We start from the raw sequence: 19,052 nt of genomic DNA, 5'->3' as shown, positions 1-19,052 counted from the left end.
GTCACTATTAATCATCCACCAGTTATAGAGTCCACCCGAAAGCTATTTTTAAAAATTGTTTGTCTCCTTAGTTTTCAGCCAAATGAATTTCTAAATTTATGATTTGTCTACCTATGAATTTATTTGCCTAAACAAAATATGTTTACTTTTATTGCTAGGTAGTTTTAGGCATTGATTACCGGATAAATGTGGATTTCATCGCTACGTGGGGTTTGGAAATTGGGTTTGTATTTGGTTGGACAATGGTGGTGATTAGGTGTTGGACATGGAGGCTTGGTAAAGAAATGTACTATTGATTTTTGTATAGTTTAGGCCAAATTGATGATGGCGTTGAGTAATTTGAGTAATGGTTGTGAGTAATTAAGGTAAAAAGTATGAGTTGTTAGAGAGTGAAATAATGAGTTAATGATGTAGTCTAATATTGACGTGAACTTGTAATGGCATGGTAGTGTAAAGGTTTTAGTAATTTAAAGGATGCTATTTATAGATTGATTTAGGTTTAGAAAGAGAATTGATTTGATTTTAGAAAAAAAATAATTTGTAAAAAGTGTATGAATTCATATGAAGAAATGAAAAAAGTAATGAATTTGGATAAAAAAATAATATAACAAATTATAGGTAATTAAGTATTACATTTTAAATATCACGAAGCAGTTTCACTTCGATCTTAATCACACAATATATTTCTTAAATTTATCTTAAATTTAAAATTAGATTAATAATAAAATAATATTTTTATATAATTCAAAATTGATTGTGACATAATACCTTCAACATGCTTTCATTTTAATATCGTTTCTTTTATAAAACGTCATTCATACTAATTCAAGTTCGATTTTAAAATAATAAAATGAATAGTTACGAATCAAATAAAACGAAATTAGTTGAATATAAATTATCTCAGTATTTTTATAAATTTATATCTTTTTGTTGCAAACATTATTTAATTAAAAAGAATTAAATAAAGGTAAAAAAGGAAAAGAAAACTAAATGAGATGTCACGTAAATATTTCCATTAGCTTCAAAATTTTCATAAAATTAATTTAATAAAAATACATAAAACAACAAAAACAAAAATGATAATGAAAGAATCAAAAAAAGGAAAAAAAAAAAAAGAAAATGAAGCTAATTGAGATAGTATATAAAGATCATAATCAAGTTTAAAATATTAATCTTTTAAATTAAGATACGAAATAATAATTTTATTAATAAAAATAAATAAAATAAATAAAAAGGATAGATCATCGTGGTGTTACGTGAGTGTAAAAATTGAATTTAAAATGTTAATATTTAAATAAAGTATAAAATAATAACATTATTAATAATATATATAAATAAAATTAAATAGATAAAAAATATACTTATATATATTTATATATACTCGGAATACAATACTTTAAAATTGTTTATGACCCGCGCCGGCTTTACTTAGAAAATCTAACTTTACTCGAAATCAATTTTTTACAAAAACATCACTATTAAATTGAGAGGGATCAAATCTCATCAAATATTGATTGGTTGGCTATCTTTCTAAATTGTCTCATTTATTGTAATATTTATCTAATTAAAAAATATAATTAGTACAAAAAAAAAAAAAAAAAACAAATGAGAAAAGACGTAAACAACTCCGTGACTGTTTTTATCTAACAAAATTTATCGAATTTTAAAAATTTATACCGATAAACTCAAACAAATGTAATAATTAATTTTTAATGACAATTCCAAAATATAATTTACTATCCTATACATTAATTTTGATAATTTTGACTGAGTATAAGACCAACTAGGTAAGTTCCTTTGATTTTTTTTTCTTTTAAATTTTAATTTTTTTATATATTTGATAAATTATATCATCTAAAAAATTATGTGGGCTTATTTGGTATAATTAATTAAAAAAATTTTATTTCAATATTGATTAAAATGATGGACAGAAATGTGTTTAGAGCAATTTAATTGAACTCATTTAGAAAAAAATATAAAAATATATATTTTATTATTAATATAATTTTATATTTATATATTTTCAAAAATCAATTTAAAAATTTTATATTTTAAATTCGATTGAAATATCCACGTAATACTCTTCATACATTTTTTTTTTTCATTTTAAAAAACTTTTTGGTCCTTTTTACTTGTTAAAAATTTTTTTATTAAATAAATTTTGTAAGAATGCAATTCTTATTAACATATCTACGTTTTTTTTTTTTTTTTTGCTTTTTTCTTTTTAATTTTTTAATTAGGTAAGTTTTGTTAAAAAAAAAATCAATGTATAAAGATGACCAAACAAAACCCGTGAATACATGCAACACCCCACGTACTACTAATAAAAATCAATACTATACTTTATAAAAAAATGATTTCATCTACTGTTAATGAAACTTTTTGTTTTAAAACATGGTTAATATATATTTTTGAAAGTAGTACCATAATTTGCAAACGTGGCCATTATACTCGTGGTAAACAAGATTTAAAACAAAAAGACCCAAAACATTATGTTGAAGTTAAAGATTAAGCACGACTTACCTTTCAAGTATTATGGTTATATATGTTTAAAACGATTCAAGGATTCATCCCAAGAGACTAGTATATAATTCTAAGAATTTCAACCAAAACTGCAATGTTATGAAAGTTCAATGGTAAATGGACAAAACAGACTTTCACATCAATGTTCCTCCCTCACATGTGTGTGATGAAAGATTATCATTGTCTCTTTGCACGGGCAGAAAACAACAATATCCATACCGATGAAAGGAAAACAAGGTAATTTAAAAAAGAGTTAGAATACCAACCCAAAAAAATACAACAATCTCCATGCATTATTATTATTCTTGGAAAATTAAAGGATCACAAATTATCACTATGCATGACGATGAACACCATCATCACCTTCCTTGTCTTTTCGTGCAACTGCTCTTAATTTACGTTGCTCCTTCTTATAAATTCGATTTCTTCGTTGAAATTGCAATAATTATCAAGATAGACCTCAATGAATGTCACCATATGAAATGGATCATAACACCATTTTATCAAGCATCCACATAGATCATGGGATAAAACCAAAAGATCTAAATTCAATTTATGATGCCATGTCACAAAACGTAATATGTAATTTTCTTTGCTATTGAACTGAGCTCACATCAAACAAGGTTTTTGGAGAAGAGACTAATAAAGGCAAGATAAACTAAATGCACAAAAGTTTAATTATCCTTCATGATGATGTATTCAAACTAGATACCTCTGCAAAACCATTAAAATACCATTTCATAGAGAATATATTGGATTTTTTCACAATAAATTGCATCCGTCATTACTTCACATCATTTTTCATCTCATGACACTGTTTCATAGGTTACAGAAAATTGACATCCTTTAAGCAAAACCATACAATAAACTAAAAACTGTATGAACAAAATGTTTAACAAATTCCCTGAAACTGCCATAAAGTAACAGAAATAGAGATCCAGATATCAGGCATTGTAGCTCTAATACCTTTTGAACTACACACTCTTATGTTTCCAGGATACTAGCAGCAGTGTGGGTGGAAAACCATACGTTTATTGATCTGCAACAATATACATACAGTAGCAATTCAAGAATCCTTCTTGAAGGCCCCTGATGATATTGCAGCCTAGATATGCTTAATTTATCATTCTATCATGTGCCACATCTTTGAATTGGTGTACCTGAAGAAGTAGAATTTGAACTTTCTATGCTGCTGGAGTTTATAAGAGTTAAATTACAAGTAAAGCATATACCATACGCAACTCAAGATCCCATATACTACATCATATCTCCCTTTTTTCCCGCTTCAAGGTTGATTTTACGCTTCATCTCTTGAAAACTAAGTTTCATGATTTGGCAGATTGCCCTTCTATAAGGAATAAGGTACAAAAAGAAATGGAAGCGTGAAAAAAAAATCACATTGAATTTAGGCTCATCAAGATGGACCCAACTTGCCCATTTTTCCAAATTAGGGAAAGCCAGAATCTAAACATGCTACAGACAGCAGTAGCTTGGATTCAGAATTACGATTGGGACAAATCAATGCAACGGTTCTCATTTGCGAAAGATCCTCAAAAGAAACTAATTGAGCCAATTCAAACCCACTTTGGAGTTTTGAGGACGACCCACAAAGCGTGAAATTCAGTTAGCTCAAGATCAATATTTAACAAAGCATCAAATTCAATGAACCGAAAAGAATTAATTTATCTCATAAAAATGCGTCTAGTCAAGTGCAACTATAGCTAAAATTATAATGTTATGGATCAAGAAATTATCTAAGAAGACTAATTAGACACTCCAATGGCAATAATACAAAAGAATTAGAGTTTTGGGAACATTTCAATAGAAAAACTAAAAACTATAAATTTTGGAATCGAATCCAAAGGAAATAAATTAAAACTTAAAATCGAATGAAGAAGGCGAGAGAATTACCTCTTTGGAATGGTGGAGGCACTCGAGGTAGTCTTCACGGAGGAAAGCGCGGTCCTTGGGTTCTCTGCAACGGGACATAACACTCGCTGAAGTCGACCCAAAAATCGTAACACCTGCCTTTATTCCCATTGATTCCCCAACCAGAAGCCATCTCTCTCTTTCTCTACCTCTCTGGTCCACTCGATCATATGGAATCTATACTCCAGTAATATTTTCAATTTGATTGTGCAGAGGAGAAGTGACGAAAACACATCTTGGGCTTTTAAGTTTCAGCCGTTTCAAGTGGCTACAAAATTACCCATATACACGACGGACGGGTTTACGATGCTACCCATGGACCGTGGGTCCTCATCCGATTTTTTTTTCTAGTTTTTTTTTTTATCATCGATTTTCTTACTAATAAACCCATTGTAACTTTTTATATTATAGGGTTAAATATATTAAAAATATGAATTAAAATTAAATAATTATTAAATTTTTTATTGTTTTATAGTAATTTATTAAATTTTTAAATATTTATTTTTATTTAATTAAATTTTTAAATATCTATTTTTACTTAATTGAACTTATGATGAAAATTGATAATGACAGTTAATTAAAAATTTTCAACAAAAATTCAATTAAATTAAAATAAATATTTAATAGGTCGATTAATTTATAATAAAATGATAAGAATTTTGGATAATTATATGATATTAATATAATGGTTTTTTTATACATCAACCTATATTATATATGAAAAATAACAAAATGTATTCATAAAAGTTAAAACTAAAAACATGTTCTTTTGATTCTAAATTGTTTTGTTTTTTCTTTCCCATTCAAAGAATAATAATAATAAAAAAAAAAAACTAACACAAATGATTAACTAATTAACATGACAATATGTTAAAAAAATTTAAAAAAAAATTAATAAATTAAGTGTAAAGTTTGGTTTGAAAATAAAGCAAGTACATTCATTATTAATTGATAATTTTATGCTTTGGTCACTCCTCATTCAAGTTTTGCCTTCACATATATGAAGCAAATAAGACTTTGGTGTATAATTATACTATAGGTGTAGTCAAACAATTTAAGCATATTTTAACTATATTTTTTATTTGAATACTTTATGAATTTAATCTTAAAAGCTTAATATAACGGTATCTTAATTGTTTTTAATATTTTAAACAAAATTATTTTTAACTCTATATAAATTTGGAGAAATTTTTTATCTGAAGCATCTAAATTTAATTTTTTTTGTCTTATTTTATTTATCCATCTTTATTTTTTAAGATGTTCAAAAATTATGTTTTATCTTTTAATATTTAAAACTTTTTATTTTTATTTTTGACATTAAAAATTATGAAAATTTAATTTTATAACAAATTTTTAAATTTTAATGTTAAATATATTAAAATCTAATTTTTTTTTTAACTTAGTAAAAATTAATAGATGATAAAATTTTTGAAATGAAAAGAATAATTATTAAAATTAAAATTTTAATATTACACGTATCATGCAAATTATTGGCTTGAAAGTATCAACAAATGGTTGGTTCACCATTAAGGCTCGTTATCATTGACGAAAAGATATTGGGTTCAAGTATTGTTGGTGGCAACTTGTTGGTAGGATTAATAGTCAAACCAAAAATCGACGGGTTTTGACCCGATCTTATAGGATTTTTTTTTTTTAAATTAAGTTCGGGTAGGGTTAGATTCGAATTTTAAGTAAATTTGATCTGATCCAATATTATATAACAAATTATTTTTTAATTGTTATATATATTTATATATTAAAAAATAATATTTTATATTTTAAAAAAATATTTTATTAATTTTTGGTCAAATCAAGTACAATTTATACAATATCATGTTAGGATAGGGTTTAGGTATAAAAAAATAAAAAAAATTTTGAATCGGGTTCGGATTCAGATTTTATAGTTATAAAATTGGATAAGATCGAGGCAAGCAAAAATCTGTTCTGACCTTATCCGTTGTCAATATTACTTGTTAAAATTATTTCGAATACATAATTTATAATTATTTATCTTAAATTATTAAATTCAATATACCTTATTTTGATACGAAAGATTAAATAATTTATCTATTCTTAAATTTTTCTTAAAAAAAAAAAAATTGGGGGCTTGAAAGTTTCCATATATCCGTTTATTAGATACACCCTCTTACATCAAAGTCATAAGCTTTAGATCATCGGCCCCGCAGCGTAGATTCCTAGAACATAAAGGACGCGACCAACTACCCTTTTAACGTGGGCACGAAGGACTCGAGCTTCCTTTCCACAACATATCCCGCAAATCTCTAACTTATGAACAGCAGCGCGCCATTGGCCAGATCAAGAGCCGTCAAAAATCAAAGGGACCAAAAGTTGACTTGTAGTCAATGCCCGTACTTTTGTTCACGATCTCACTATAAGCAACCTTCTCTGAACACCGCTCCCCTTGAAAAATGGACTAATAAGCTACGCGGGAGAGTCGGACTTCGGCCAGAAGGCAACGAGAAGAGTCGCGTCTTTTTCCACACTACATTTTCTTCTTACATAAGAAGAAAGAGACGGAAAACCGTAGGCAAAAGCAAAAAACAGTAGTACGAGCAGAAGAAGGTACAAAACAGAAGGGGGGAGAGAGAGGGATTTTCCAAAGCTTGAAACAATGGCGTCTCCATCGTCTCCAACGGCGTCGTGTAACTCTTCGAATTCGTCATCCTTTCCTTCCTCCAAGTTATTGTCTCTTCCCGTCATGGCGCTCAAGACGAGAATCGTTGAGAAAATACTCGAGAATCGCGTCACTCTCATCGTCGGCGAAACCGGCTGCGGTACTACTTCCCTTCACTATGTTTTACGCTAATTTTGTTTCTTTTTTTTTCTTCTTTTCCTGATTACTGATTTTAGGCTTTTAGTTACTTAATAAGGCCGTGTTTGGTTGCTGGCCAAGATGATGGAATGAATAAAGTTCTTTCTTGTTTATATGGTGATGGGAGAAATTTTTGATTGGCTTGTCGCACTCGCTTATTACTTTCTTCATATTGTTTTAATTGTGTTTGTGCCCTGATCGCTTTGAGTGTAGCAAAAGAGATTGATCTGAAATCTGAATGCCTTTTTCCTTCTTCATTTAATGCTCTGTTTGGTTGATGGTGAGCTTAAGAGAACAAACCTTATTTGGATGTCAATATTACAGTATTACTTTAGTTGCGCATGATGATGATAGAAAAGTGAAAAATCTAACGGATCAAGTTACTTCAACTAAGTAAAAACTACCCGTTTGGTTCAGTCTAATAGAGTTTTTCATAGTCACAATGCTGATTATTTTGTTTCTGCTCTCTTTCATTTGGTTTTATTACACATTAAAAACGGGAATGTCTTTAAAAGGGAGTTACAAGGACTTTCAATTCTTTCAAAACAAAAGCGTTAAATTGAATATTAGCTGGTGGATTTTCAAAAACTTTGTTCTTTTGTCAATGCATGTTATAAGACTTTAAAGATCAGGTGGAATAAGAATTTAAGGTGTTGTTACTTGTACCTCTTTATATTGTATGGTAATTAATCCATATATCTACTGATACTGGAGAAAGTATATAGTTAGCTTTGTGTCTTTCTTCCATGATGCTAATCTATCTCTACAGATGAGTATGTCTTTTGCTTGACTATGATTTAACTATATTCATTTTAGTTGCTAATGTCTTTTTTTTTTAATTTCTCTTCTATGCTAAGGGAAGAGCTCTCAAGTTCCACAATTCCTGTTGGAGGAAAACATGGCTCCTGTTTTATGCACACAGCCAAGGAGATTCGCTGTTGTAGCAGTTGCCGAAATGGTTGCAAAATCCCGAAAATGTGAGCTGGGTGAGGAGGTTGGATACCATATAGGTCATTCAAAGCTTCTATCTTCTAGGTATTTTGTAGTCAGAACTGATTATGTGTGCTAGCTAACAGATTATGACTAACTTTTACCATTTATTTAGCGAGAGGGCCTTTCTTCTTTTTTCTCTTGGAAAAGCAAAAGAGGGCTTATATTTGAACCTTATCTGCCAATGGGTTGTCAGAAATATCAGAAACCAATTGCAATTCTAAAAAGATATTATCTCCTTTGATGGTACTTTATTGATTTTAATTCTCATAGATGGAAGTTATTGCTTTCAAAAATTTAGTATCTATCAACTTAGCTTATTCTTTTGATTAGTATTAACATACACCTCATTCATACTGTCCTACCTCATCTTTCTCTTTCCTTTTTCCTCCCTTAATGAAAGTACAAAAGATTTGCAGTACATGCGACCTGTTTCAGTTTCTGCAGCCATTTCTTTGCAATCTTGTTTACTTCTTTCAGAATCTATTTTAGACTTATCTTCTCATTTCCTTTTATTTTTTCACAGAACAAAGATTGTTTTCAAAACTGCTGGAGTTTTGTTGGATGAAATGCGAGATAAGGGGTTCCACGCACTTAAATACAAGGTTATTATTCTTGATGAAGTGCATGAAAGATCTGTTGAGTCTGATCTTGTCCTTGTTTGTGTGAAGCAATTTCTGCTGAAGAACAAAGACCTGAGGTTAACATCTTCTTTCAGTTTCCTGTGTTATTTCCCGTGTTGGAAATGTTCCATTAAATCTGTTCTCTTTTTTTTCAAGCCAACATGTAGTTGGGGATCACTTTACTGTCATTCAACTGTTTTCTCAATCTCAATGATGAATGTGTGAATTCCCCAGGGTGGTATTGATGTCTGCAACTGCTGATATTGGAAGATACAGGGATTACTTCAGGGACCTTGGAAGAGGTGAAAGAGTTGAGGTGCTGGCAATTCCCAGCTCTAACCAGAAAGACATTTTCCAGCGACAAGTTTCGTATCTTGAACAGGTCAGCAGAACTTTTTAAACATTTTTTGGCGATTCTAAATCTGTTCATTGAGAGACGCACGGCTTGATGATAGATCTTTGATAATGCTACAAAGAAAATTTACTTTTCATGAAGTATTTGATGTGATGTTGTGATGTCACTCTCAAGTTTAATGAAACAACTTTTACTGGTCAATTTTTTGAAATATATCATGAATAGATGAGGTGACTGATATCTTGATTTGGTCTATGATGATACTTGGACGTGTCTAATGTGATAGTAAGTGAGATTTGGAATTTTTAGATAGGTCACAGAGGCATTCCAGGGGTTTCAAGAGTATATAAACTTATGAATCATATATATATATATATATATATATCTTGATTGTGTAACCTCTTTTTTACCAGGTGACTGATTTTCTTGGAATCAATTCAGAGTTAATAACTTCAAGATATTGTCCTGGTCCATGTCCTTCCATGACAGATGCTGAAATCAAGCCTGAAGTGCACAAACTTATTCATGAATTAGTGTTGTACATCCATGAAAATGAGCCCGACATTGAAAAGAGCATTTTGGTTTTTCTTCCAACATACTATGCCCTTGAGCAGCAATGGCACCTTTTGAAGCCATTTAGTTTATCCTTTAAGGTTCACATTTTACATCGTAGTGTTGACACTGAACAAGCTCTTATGGCTATGAAAATCTGGAAATCTCATCGTAAGGTATACGTTTATGACTACCTATGTATTAATGGCTGAACCTGCAAGATGATGATTTTGCACGTGCATCTTTTAGCATGTTAGTTGTAGCCTTTAATTTCTTTCTCATTGGACTGAGGACGTTCTCCAAAAGATATGATCATTTGCTGTTATGCAGCTAATTTAGTTTGATGTATAGGTTTGACTTTTATAAATTTCTGCTTCTATCAATAGCAACCATCTTGGTGCCTTTCTTCTTCAAGCTTTACATCTTGTGTTGTGGTTATAGATGTTTTGAGAAAAAAAATCTATGTTACACAGGTAATACTGGCCACAAATATTGCAGAATCATCTGTGACAATACCCAAAGTGGCATTCGTTATTGATTCATGCCGGTCTTTACAAGTCTTTTGGGACACTGCAAGAAGAAAGGATTCAACAGAGCTTGTTTGGGTTTCTAAGTCTCAGGTATTGAAGGAATTTTTATGGTTGATGTTTTTCCTTATATTTTAATTGCTCCTTTTCACAAAATGCTACAGGCTGAGCAACGTAGAGGTAGAACTGGTCGTACTTGTGATGGCCATGTATATCGGTTGGTTACACAATCATTTTTTGGCAACCTTGAGGATTTTGAGTGTCCAGCAATACTGAGGTTGTCATTGAGGCAGCAAGTGCTTCATATTTGCTGTGCTGAATCCAGAGCCATTAATGATCCCAAAGGTGTGGTTTTATGATTTTGATTGTAAAAAGAAAGGTGTACTGTTAATTATTCTGTAGGTATATATGCCCTTCTATGATTTTGAATGGTCAAGAGACATAAATTATATATTTTTAATTTATAGAGAATGTTTTGACTCTAATAGTTTTGAGCCTGTATTGTGAAAGTTTGTAGTATCAGTATTTGACTTCAGTCTACCTAGAAAGTTGAAATGTGATATGCAAAGTACTTGCTTGCTAAAAGACCTATAGTTATGTATGCACTGCTTCATATTGCTCATTTACATTGTTGAAAATCAACTGGGGCTCTAATTTCTGGTTTATTGGGGTTAGCTTTGTTGCAGAAGGCTCTGGACCCTCCAGATCCAGAAGTTGTTGAAGATGCATTGAGATTGCTAGTTCATGTGAAAGCACTAGAAAAAACATCTTCAAGGGGCCGGTATGAGCCCACATTTTATGGACGGCTGCTCGCCAGTTTCACATTGTCTCTTGATGCATCCGTGCTAGTAGTCAAGTTTGGGGAAGTAGGGATGTTGCGTGAAGGCATTCTTCTGGGCATATTGATGGATACTCTACCTCTACCCATTCTTCATCCTTTTGGGGATGAGCATTTGGTACTGACCATTAATTCATCAAATTTGTGTGTTTTGGGTGCACTTATTTGAAAATTTCTCTCTTTCTGATAAACAGTTTTCTACTTCAGTTTACAGAGTACAAAAACTGCTATTTTTGTGGAGATAGTGACAACATTGTCCTAACTGGTCGAAAGGAGATTGCATTCTTAGCAAACTTATGTGCATTTCAGTTTTGGCAACGTGTTTTTAAGGTGCAGTATGTTCTAAATTGGTTGAGGTTTCATCTTTTGAACTAATTTGAATTTATGATGTAAACGTGTTGCCTTGCTCTGAAGGATAAGCATCGTCTTGAACATTTGAAACGGCTGCTGAACTTTGAAGAAATGGAACCTGCAACATTAATGCTGCCCAAGCTTGAAGAAGAATGGTGCTCTTTCCATCATCTTGTGCAGTCATCACTGCACCATGTCTCTGAAATGTGTATGGTTTGATAAAACTATTACATTTGAGCCTTTTTTTCATTTAGTTTTTGAAAATAGTCTTGTGTGGTTGCGTCTAGTATGTATATTAGACATTGATTGTCCAAGTTACAATTCTGGCCTCTCGCTCTTTCTCTCTTTCTCTCTCTCTCTCTCACACACACACACAGAGAAAATAAGAATTTCAGTGTTTTCTTAATATTATCTTTAGAAGTGTCTTCTCAAATTTGAACATCTTTCTTTTTCAGATGAAGAAGTACTAAATTCCATCCACCATTTCCGGCCTAACTTTCTGGCTGCATCAAATGGCATACCAACCTACTATTCTCCTTATGAATTTGGACACACTTGCCTTCTTCAATGTCAGCCACAGGAAGAAACAGATGCACTTTCTTCAAGTGATGAACCACTTGAGCAATCTTTTGAAACAAGGAAATGTCTTGCTGTACCCTTTGTTGCTTCTGATCACTTTCAGTCCAATGATGTGGCTGAAATTTTGGCAAATACTATTAAGGAGGTACTATTTTAGAGGTATATCATGCGTGCATCACCTTTGTCCTTTGGGCATATTATTTGATCTTTTATTGTCATATTCAACAGATAAGAGTTCAACACGCAGAAGACACTTCTGGTAATCACCAGGCAATCATTAGTGACTATGATTCACATGCCAATGGGGGGACTCTTCTGTGTGTCTATTTTGTAAATGGACGTTGCAACAGGGGTAGTCTGTGCAGATTTTCTCATTCACTCCAAGCAAAAAAACCAGCTTGCAAGTTCTTTTTCTCTCTGCAGGTATCTTTCTTTTGCTCTAGTTCTTTAAAATGTTATTTTGGGTCCTTGACACAACCAATTCTATTGTTACTTTCCAGTGGGGCAAGTTGAAACCCACTGGATCCCTAGGTGCCACCCCAAGCTTACTGGTGATCATATTGTGAGGTAATTGTGGAACATTAAATATTACAGATGGAAGGAGGAAACTTTCTTATATATGTCGCTGCAATTGTTATCTTCATTGAAACAGTCTAGGGATGGAAAAGTGGAATATTTGAATGATGCTTACATAGCCTTCAACTTTATTAGTTTTGATGATGATCATGTGCATGATGACATATAATCTGGCTGCTGTCTGCGTGCTGCTTTTGTGGAGAACATGTTAAGCTATACAGTTAATATCTGTTACTATTTAAAGTTGCTTTGATCAGTTAACCATTTGATGTTAAAAGAAACGGAAAAGAACAAAAATTAACTATAAATTATTTTAGAGTTTTGAAGTTTAACCCATTTACAAGTCAGTTCCACTTAAATGATTTTAGTCTGATGACTTATGATGCAGTCAGGAAGAATCATCTAGGAATTTCCTTGTTCCTTTTATTAACTAGTTTAGATATTTTCTTTACTTGATAGATGCAGCATCAGTAGCTTATTGATAATTTCTATAGTTTGGTTTCTTTATACTGTGTAAATGGGTTTGCAGGGTTGTAGGAACGGAGATTTGTGTTCCTTCTCTCATGATTCACATCACTCAATCTCATCATATAGCTCAAATGTATGTATGCCAGAAGATGATCATGCTGATGCATCATCTCTTCTACGATTATTACCAACCTCTTCTGATGGACGCGTCCTTTTGTTAGATGACAACAGTATGCATTTCACCTCAAATCTTGCTAACCACTACAAGCCATCAAGAATTATCTCCACTACGAGTTTGACAGAAACATCCATAAGTGACCCGTTACTGACTAGTGTCAAAATCCTATGGGGCCTCCAGCATCCTTACCAGATCATCATTTCGAATACAGGGGAGAACCCAATACCATGGAATGAAGTCAAGCTCGTGCTATGGTTTCCTTATCTGGATGGTCATAGTGAAAATTTGGCTGGGCAGAAAAATCTTGTGCAGAACTTTTTTGAGTATCTGGCTATCCGAATATTAAGCGATGCCTTATTTGAGGTTAAAGTAATCCTTGCCATGAACAACATCAAATTTTCACAACTACAGGTAATCATCAGTGCCATACCAATGTTATGCTCTTATAATTTGCCTGGGAAACATAGTGATCATTGAGCTCGAAATCTCTCAATTTCTTTTTCTTTTTAAGATAGCCTTGTATGGTCAGACGATCACAACTGTAAATCAAAGAGAGGTTTTATTAGTGTGAGATGTTTTAAGGTATGGTATTGTTTCAGGTGGAAAATTTGGCAAGAGACAGCTTCTTCTTCCTGACCGAGTCATTTCCATTTGATGAGAAAAGCTTTGGGGAGCTGTTGGATACGGTAACAGTTAACAAGCCAATGTTGGCATCGAGGCCTATCTCGTACGTGTTTGATCTGCACCCACCCAGTGATATCCAGTCTGGTGACTATGCCTCTGTGCTTCACAAACATCTATATGACCGGAAAACGTCTTAAAAATTCATACCTTCGGTTGCAGTAGTTATTAATCCTTTATAACTATTGTGCTCGTAAATATATCTAGTTGTATAGTAATTTAAAATCGCCATCATCCTAGTACTCACAAAACATTTACTCCTATATGGTTTTTTTATAGACTTTGTTTGCTTATTAAGTGTCGTCGACACGCATTTGTTGAGGTACGCATTGAGTTAGTGTTTTTTAACCAATGCGAGTTTTCCTTCGTTTAGTTGGTGCCTGCCTACGACTTGTAAGGCAAATTCTTGAATAGCAAATTAAAAAAGGGGGAAAAGAAATGAAAAAGGCGGGATATGTGTGGAAGATAAATCATAATATTAATAATATTATGTCCGGTAGGTTTACTGTTTCTGCTTCTCCGGCTGTCGCCATTTCTAGTCTACGGCAAGCAATGTGTAATTCTTGAATCTCAAGTTAAAAAAAAAAAAAAAAAAAAGAAAAAAATAGGAAATATCTGAATCTGGGCCATTGTACTCGTGGGCCGTGGGGTCGTCATATCAACATATGGATTTACCTGTTTTGCAGAAAGACACGTGGTCCCAAATGATGGCGAGTGCACAATTCCACATACTCTCAAAAGAGTGGGGTAATGTTACTTTGTTAAAATAATAATAAAATCAAATCTCTCGAATCTGGTGGAGCCTTGAGCCAAAAGACAATAGTTATCTTCAACCGCTAAAACTCGTGAGGTTTTTCAACCTAAAATTAAAATTAAAACCACCACTGTCTGTCTCTTGCGGTTAGTAATAATCTGAGCTCAAAATCTTTTGGCTTCAACTCCCATCTTTCTTCAACGGTTCCAACCCCACTCAATATCTAAGAATTTTGTTTTTAAAAGAGAAAAACAAATGTAAATATATGATAGAGTTGGTGATGCTGCAAATTGCAATTGCAAATCGTATGTTTAATATCAAATCCTGTGATTGAAGAATTTTCCAATGTCACATAAGGCTCTAGACTCACGCCACTCGATAGAATCATGCACTTTCCAGCTCCATTCGTGGAGACCTTTCCACCTTCAACAAACCCTAGACTCCTCCGATCCCCAACATACCCCGTCAAAACGCTCCTCCACAAATGGCTTCCATTCCAAGCGTCCTTGCCTCTCCGATCATACCACTTCTTTCTCCATCGACCTCTCCAAGCTAACCCTCCTCGACGACGATAGCAATAACAACAACCCAATCGCCGCCAATCCAAAGAGAAGTGGCTGCAGGCTGTTCGCAAGGAAACGCCGCCTCCGCGGGTCGAGGTCTGTGTCCGGTCGGAGCTCCGATCGAAGCCGGACTCGAAGGTGCTGTTCTGTGGGTGAGTCGGCGGCGCATGGGACGTGCTCGGATTTTCCAGTGGCTGTAGGGACGGACTCGAGTGGGGAACTGTTTGGAAATGGTGGGGATGCTTATTGGGCCTCAGATGTGAGCGAGGCCCGGAATTCCAGGAGGGAAAGAGGGGATGGTGGGAGTGGAGAGAAGGAGAGTTTGGGCGGAGTTGGGGGGCAATTTGGGGGCTTTGATGCACAAGGGAATGAATCTGGGTATGGCAGTGAGCCTGGTTATCGTGGCGATGGGGAGTTTGGGTATGGGGATGAGGTCGATGAGGAAGAAGAGGACGCTCGCTTGTTGTTTTGGGGGGATCACTTCGGAGGTATTACTGAAGTTTTTGTTATTTGATTATTTTGATTGCTTATACGTTTCTGGGGAGTTCTGGGAATTTTTTCTGGAAAATGTAGTTAACTATTAGGAATTGTTAATCTTTGATTGAAGATTTTTATTAGCTTTATTGTAGCAATACTGGTTTTCTTTCATTATTCTTCCGATTTAACTTTGATGACAATGTATACCGATTTAACTTTTCTGACTAAAAAGAGTAAATTTACTTGAGTTAGTTCTAATGGATTTTATTCCTCTTTGTTAGTTGACATCATAGATTCATGGTTTCAATGCAATAAAATGAAGAGACACGCTAAATGAGCTTTGAGTAGTAAATTATGTTGGAGAAGCATTTGGATTGGCTAAGTGTGAAACACATTAAATTAGTTTTTATGGGACAAGAATTTACAGCTGGGATCATATAGGGTTTCTTTGTTCTTATTTTCACAGAAAGTTGTCATGTAACTTGGAAGCATTGTAGCCTTTGTATTAAGGCAATTAGAGGATCAGATCACATCAGATGGCCTACCATTTTTAGTGGTCTTTGGCAACTTAAGTCGCAGTGGTTCTGTAATCTTTGCTAGATGAGGAAAGTGGTGTGGCTTGGGTGGCTATCTATTTTGAGTGAAAATTTGCAGAAGCCATATTCTTACTGGTGGTATTGATATTAAAGTTACTTTCACGCATTTAATTGTTGTTATACTCATACAAGTGAGTCCAACCTCTCTTTATACTCATATATATAATCTTTCATTTTTTTTCAATTCTAAAGTGTTGCTTATTGAAATCTTTGTATCCCCTATTGGTAATATAATCTTGTCTCATAAATTATAAGATTTTCCTTGTTATATTTCAGAGCTTATTTTTTGCATTTTTGGATGTGTTTTTACTGCACAATCTGTATTTTTTTCATTTATTTATTAATAGATAGCCTTGTAGTTCTCAGGTTCTTAACAGCTATTATACATAGACCAATAAGTAAATGATTAGAAGAAATTTTTGTTGTGCCTTCACATCTCCCTTTGCCTTACTGTTAGTGGTTGCTTGTTGTTCAATGAACTGAATGCCTTTTTTGTTGCACCAGATACATATTCTAAAATGGAGATGGTTGGGGAGAACACATTTTTTGATCAGAAAGCCCATCATAGATGTCGTCGCAAAAAACATGATTATAGAATGATTGATTCCGTGAGGTAAATTATCCACTTATTGAATAATGACACACTTCTTAATACCAACTTGTCATTATTTTTGGATCATGGACGGATCAGTTGGTTTGTAGATTGCCACTTGAGAGTGATTATAATCCATCAATAACCTTACAACCTTGTGCAGTTGAAAAAATTTCCAATTGATGAGTGGTGACATTCTTCAGGGTCTCTGCAGAGATGCTTTCATGCAAATATTCTACAAATTAAGCATGAAAGGTTTTGTATGTGCGTTAACATTGTTAACAAATGTAGTATTGAAATTCATGTATGGTTGTCTACTTGGGCTGAAGTTGCTTTCTGAAGTTTTCCAATGACACTTACGCCTTTGATTGGAGAATGAAATCCATGTACAATTACAGAAGTGAAGTGAATTTTTGTATTTAAAGCACAGATTGTGGCAAAAGGCAAAGGGTAGAACTTAGAAGCTGTGTATTACAGTGACCATATCAATTTTGAGTGGTTGCATTGCATGGGTAGAACAGAAAGCAAGCAACAGCAGTATTAGACCAGCAAAAGTTGCATGTAAATCTTGCAGTCCAATTACAAAATATATTAACTGCTGAATTGTCTTTCCGCAAAGAGTATGAAATATGGATAAATTGGTTTTAAACTATTACCAACCTTCTCATCTTTACTCTCTCTCTTCTTATTTTGTATTATATTTTTTAAATTACAAGTTATAATTATAATAAGTATTAAATTCATAAATATATATATAACATTAAATAATCAGCAATGATAACATAATTAGGCAAATTCATTATAAAGTTGAATTAAATTTACATACAATAAATTTTGAATTTAAGATCTTAAAGATTTTAAGTTTGTTTGTTTCTTTTTTCTTTGTTCTATTGAGCTAAAGCCTCGTTGGCTTTATTTTGTACCCTAAAAGTATATTTTTCTTGGTAGAATTTTATTTTACCCGAGTGGTGGGAAGTTGAAAAGAAAGGGAAATGGGAGAAGGAACAATGATATCACAGTCAATAATATATCGGCTATAGCTAAGAAACAACGGCGTGCCAATTTAGTAGCAAATGCTAGCAAGTGTAATTGCGGAACTCAAAAAAAAAAAAAACACTCCCAGATAGAGATGGTCAGAGGAGAAGTACTAAGCGCGTACAGGGCATTGTTAAGAGCGACCCGGAAATCATTCGCGGGCGACGCCCTGATGCTGAACGCCTCCGCCGTCGAAGTTCGCAAGAAATTCGACGAGAATCGTCACGTGACCTCGGAGCCAGAGATCCAGAGACTCCTCGAGGAAGCACGTGAAGCATCCCATTTCATTTCCACCATGATCGTTCAAGCCAAACTCAGCGACCGCGGTGGCTACGGTATTTATATCATCGTCATATTATCACCGATTCACCATTTTCATTGCATCCCCAATTTTATATCCATTTCTCACATGAATTTGGCTATGGTATATTTTGCTCTCAATGATTACCACATGTTCGATGGATTGTCTGTTTGAGGTCCTCTTTCACTCTTTCACTTCTTAGTATATATATCTCTTTCTCTGTTGCCATTCAATCGTGTATAATTAGTATACCATTTAGTTGAGGGTCATAACTTTAAGTGCTGATTCTGATTGATGCAGAGATGAAGCCGAGTAAGGAGCATGCAGGAGCTACACTGGAGATCCCTTCCGAAGAGACGATCAGAAAATCTGCATGACAGTCAAAACAATAAACTTGGGCTTTTAACGACTACTCTATTTGTTTGCTTCAGGCTCTCTGCTAAAGGATAGATTTAACCCTTTGCTTCTTCTGTTTAGGATACTTTGCAGAAAATTTTTTTTTCTGTTTCTTTGTTCAAGTCCATCCAACCATTTTAATTGGTTGCTCAAATTTTTAGGCAAAGTAAAACAATTTATGTAACAAATTTTGCCTTGGTTTAGGATGGTTTGTCTCATTAATAAGTTTCAGTCTTTGCTAAGTGACTGCGGAAACAAGAACAAGTTCTCTACTGCTTTATCACTTAACGCTCTATTTAGTGCTGCTTTATTACTTGCGCAATGCTTGATAGCAA

At 33.3% G+C, this 19,052-nt stretch overlaps 3 protein-coding genes and 1 long non-coding RNA gene across 11 annotated transcripts; 3 read left to right on the top strand and 1 right to left on the bottom strand.

Moving 5' to 3' along the window:
* Positions 1-2,655: 2,655 nt before the first annotated feature.
* LOC111305077 (uncharacterized) lies at positions 2,656-4,765 on the bottom strand. The gene is made up of 2 exons (XR_016331610.1): positions 4,435-4,765; positions 2,656-3,683 (listed from the first exon to the last, which is right to left on the bottom strand). It is a non-coding gene; the product is annotated as an uncharacterized LOC111305077 (long non-coding RNA).
* A 2,155-nt stretch (positions 4,766-6,920) lies between these two features.
* LOC111305066 (zinc finger (CCCH type) helicase family protein) lies at positions 6,921-14,296 on the top strand. Of its 5 annotated transcripts, XR_016331587.1 has the most exons (15): positions 6,921-7,247; positions 8,143-8,320; positions 8,802-8,975; positions 9,133-9,280; positions 9,667-9,981; positions 10,279-10,425; positions 10,497-10,677; positions 11,008-11,288; positions 11,378-11,500; positions 11,585-11,729; positions 11,977-12,245; positions 12,329-12,523; positions 13,206-13,277; positions 13,366-13,733; positions 13,922-14,296. XR_016331587.1 is itself a non-coding variant. In XM_089750887.1 (14 exons), exons 2-14 carry the CDS (start codon positions 8,184-8,186, stop codon positions 14,141-14,143), a joined length of 2,865 nt encoding a protein of 954 aa, XP_089607013.1. In that variant the 5' UTR covers positions 6,921-7,247; positions 8,148-8,183; the 3' UTR covers positions 14,144-14,296. The 5 variants fall into 5 exon arrangements, 4 of the variants coding, with proteins under 4 accessions (XP_089607013.1, XP_022757973.2, XP_022757974.2 ...); XM_089750887.1 differs by having other exon boundaries at positions 8,148-8,320; positions 13,206-13,733; XM_022902238.2 differs by having other exon boundaries at positions 13,206-13,733.
* Positions 14,297-14,809: 513 nt separating this feature from the next.
* Positions 14,810-17,948, top strand: LOC111305068 (uncharacterized). Of its 4 annotated transcripts, none has more exons than XR_016331588.1 (4): positions 14,810-15,808; positions 16,264-16,524; positions 16,898-17,006; positions 17,149-17,412. XR_016331588.1 is itself a non-coding variant. In XM_022902245.2 (3 exons), the coding sequence occupies exons 1-3, from the start codon at positions 15,103-15,105 to the stop codon at positions 17,150-17,152; spliced, it is 819 nt and encodes a 272-aa protein (XP_022757980.2). In that variant the 5' UTR covers positions 14,810-15,102; the 3' UTR covers positions 17,153-17,642. The 4 variants fall into 4 exon arrangements, 2 of the variants coding, with proteins under 2 accessions (XP_022757980.2, XP_089607014.1); XR_016331589.1 differs by lacking the exon at positions 17,149-17,412 and adding an exon at positions 17,934-17,948 and having other exon boundaries at positions 14,956-15,808; XM_022902245.2 differs by lacking the exon at positions 16,264-16,524 and having other exon boundaries at positions 17,149-17,642.
* A 10-nt stretch (positions 17,949-17,958) lies between these two features.
* Positions 17,959-18,959, top strand: LOC111305069 (mitochondrial zinc maintenance protein 1, mitochondrial-like). The gene is made up of 2 exons (XM_022902247.2): positions 17,959-18,355; positions 18,622-18,959. The coding sequence occupies exons 1-2, from the start codon at positions 18,115-18,117 to the stop codon at positions 18,696-18,698; spliced, it is 318 nt and encodes a 105-aa protein (XP_022757982.1). The 5' UTR covers positions 17,959-18,114; the 3' UTR covers positions 18,699-18,959.
* The last annotated feature ends 93 nt before the right edge of the window (positions 18,960-19,052 follow it).

The sequence above is a fragment of the Durio zibethinus genome, chromosome 21, assembly GCF_047325235.1.
Source record: "Durio zibethinus cultivar Kanyao isolate XHJ-2024 chromosome 21, ASM4732523v1, whole genome shotgun sequence".
NCBI classification, from domain to species: Eukaryota; Viridiplantae; Streptophyta; class Magnoliopsida; order Malvales; family Malvaceae; genus Durio; species Durio zibethinus.
Note: the sequence above shows the minus strand (reverse complement) of the source record. Positions and strands in the feature narration are given on the sequence as shown.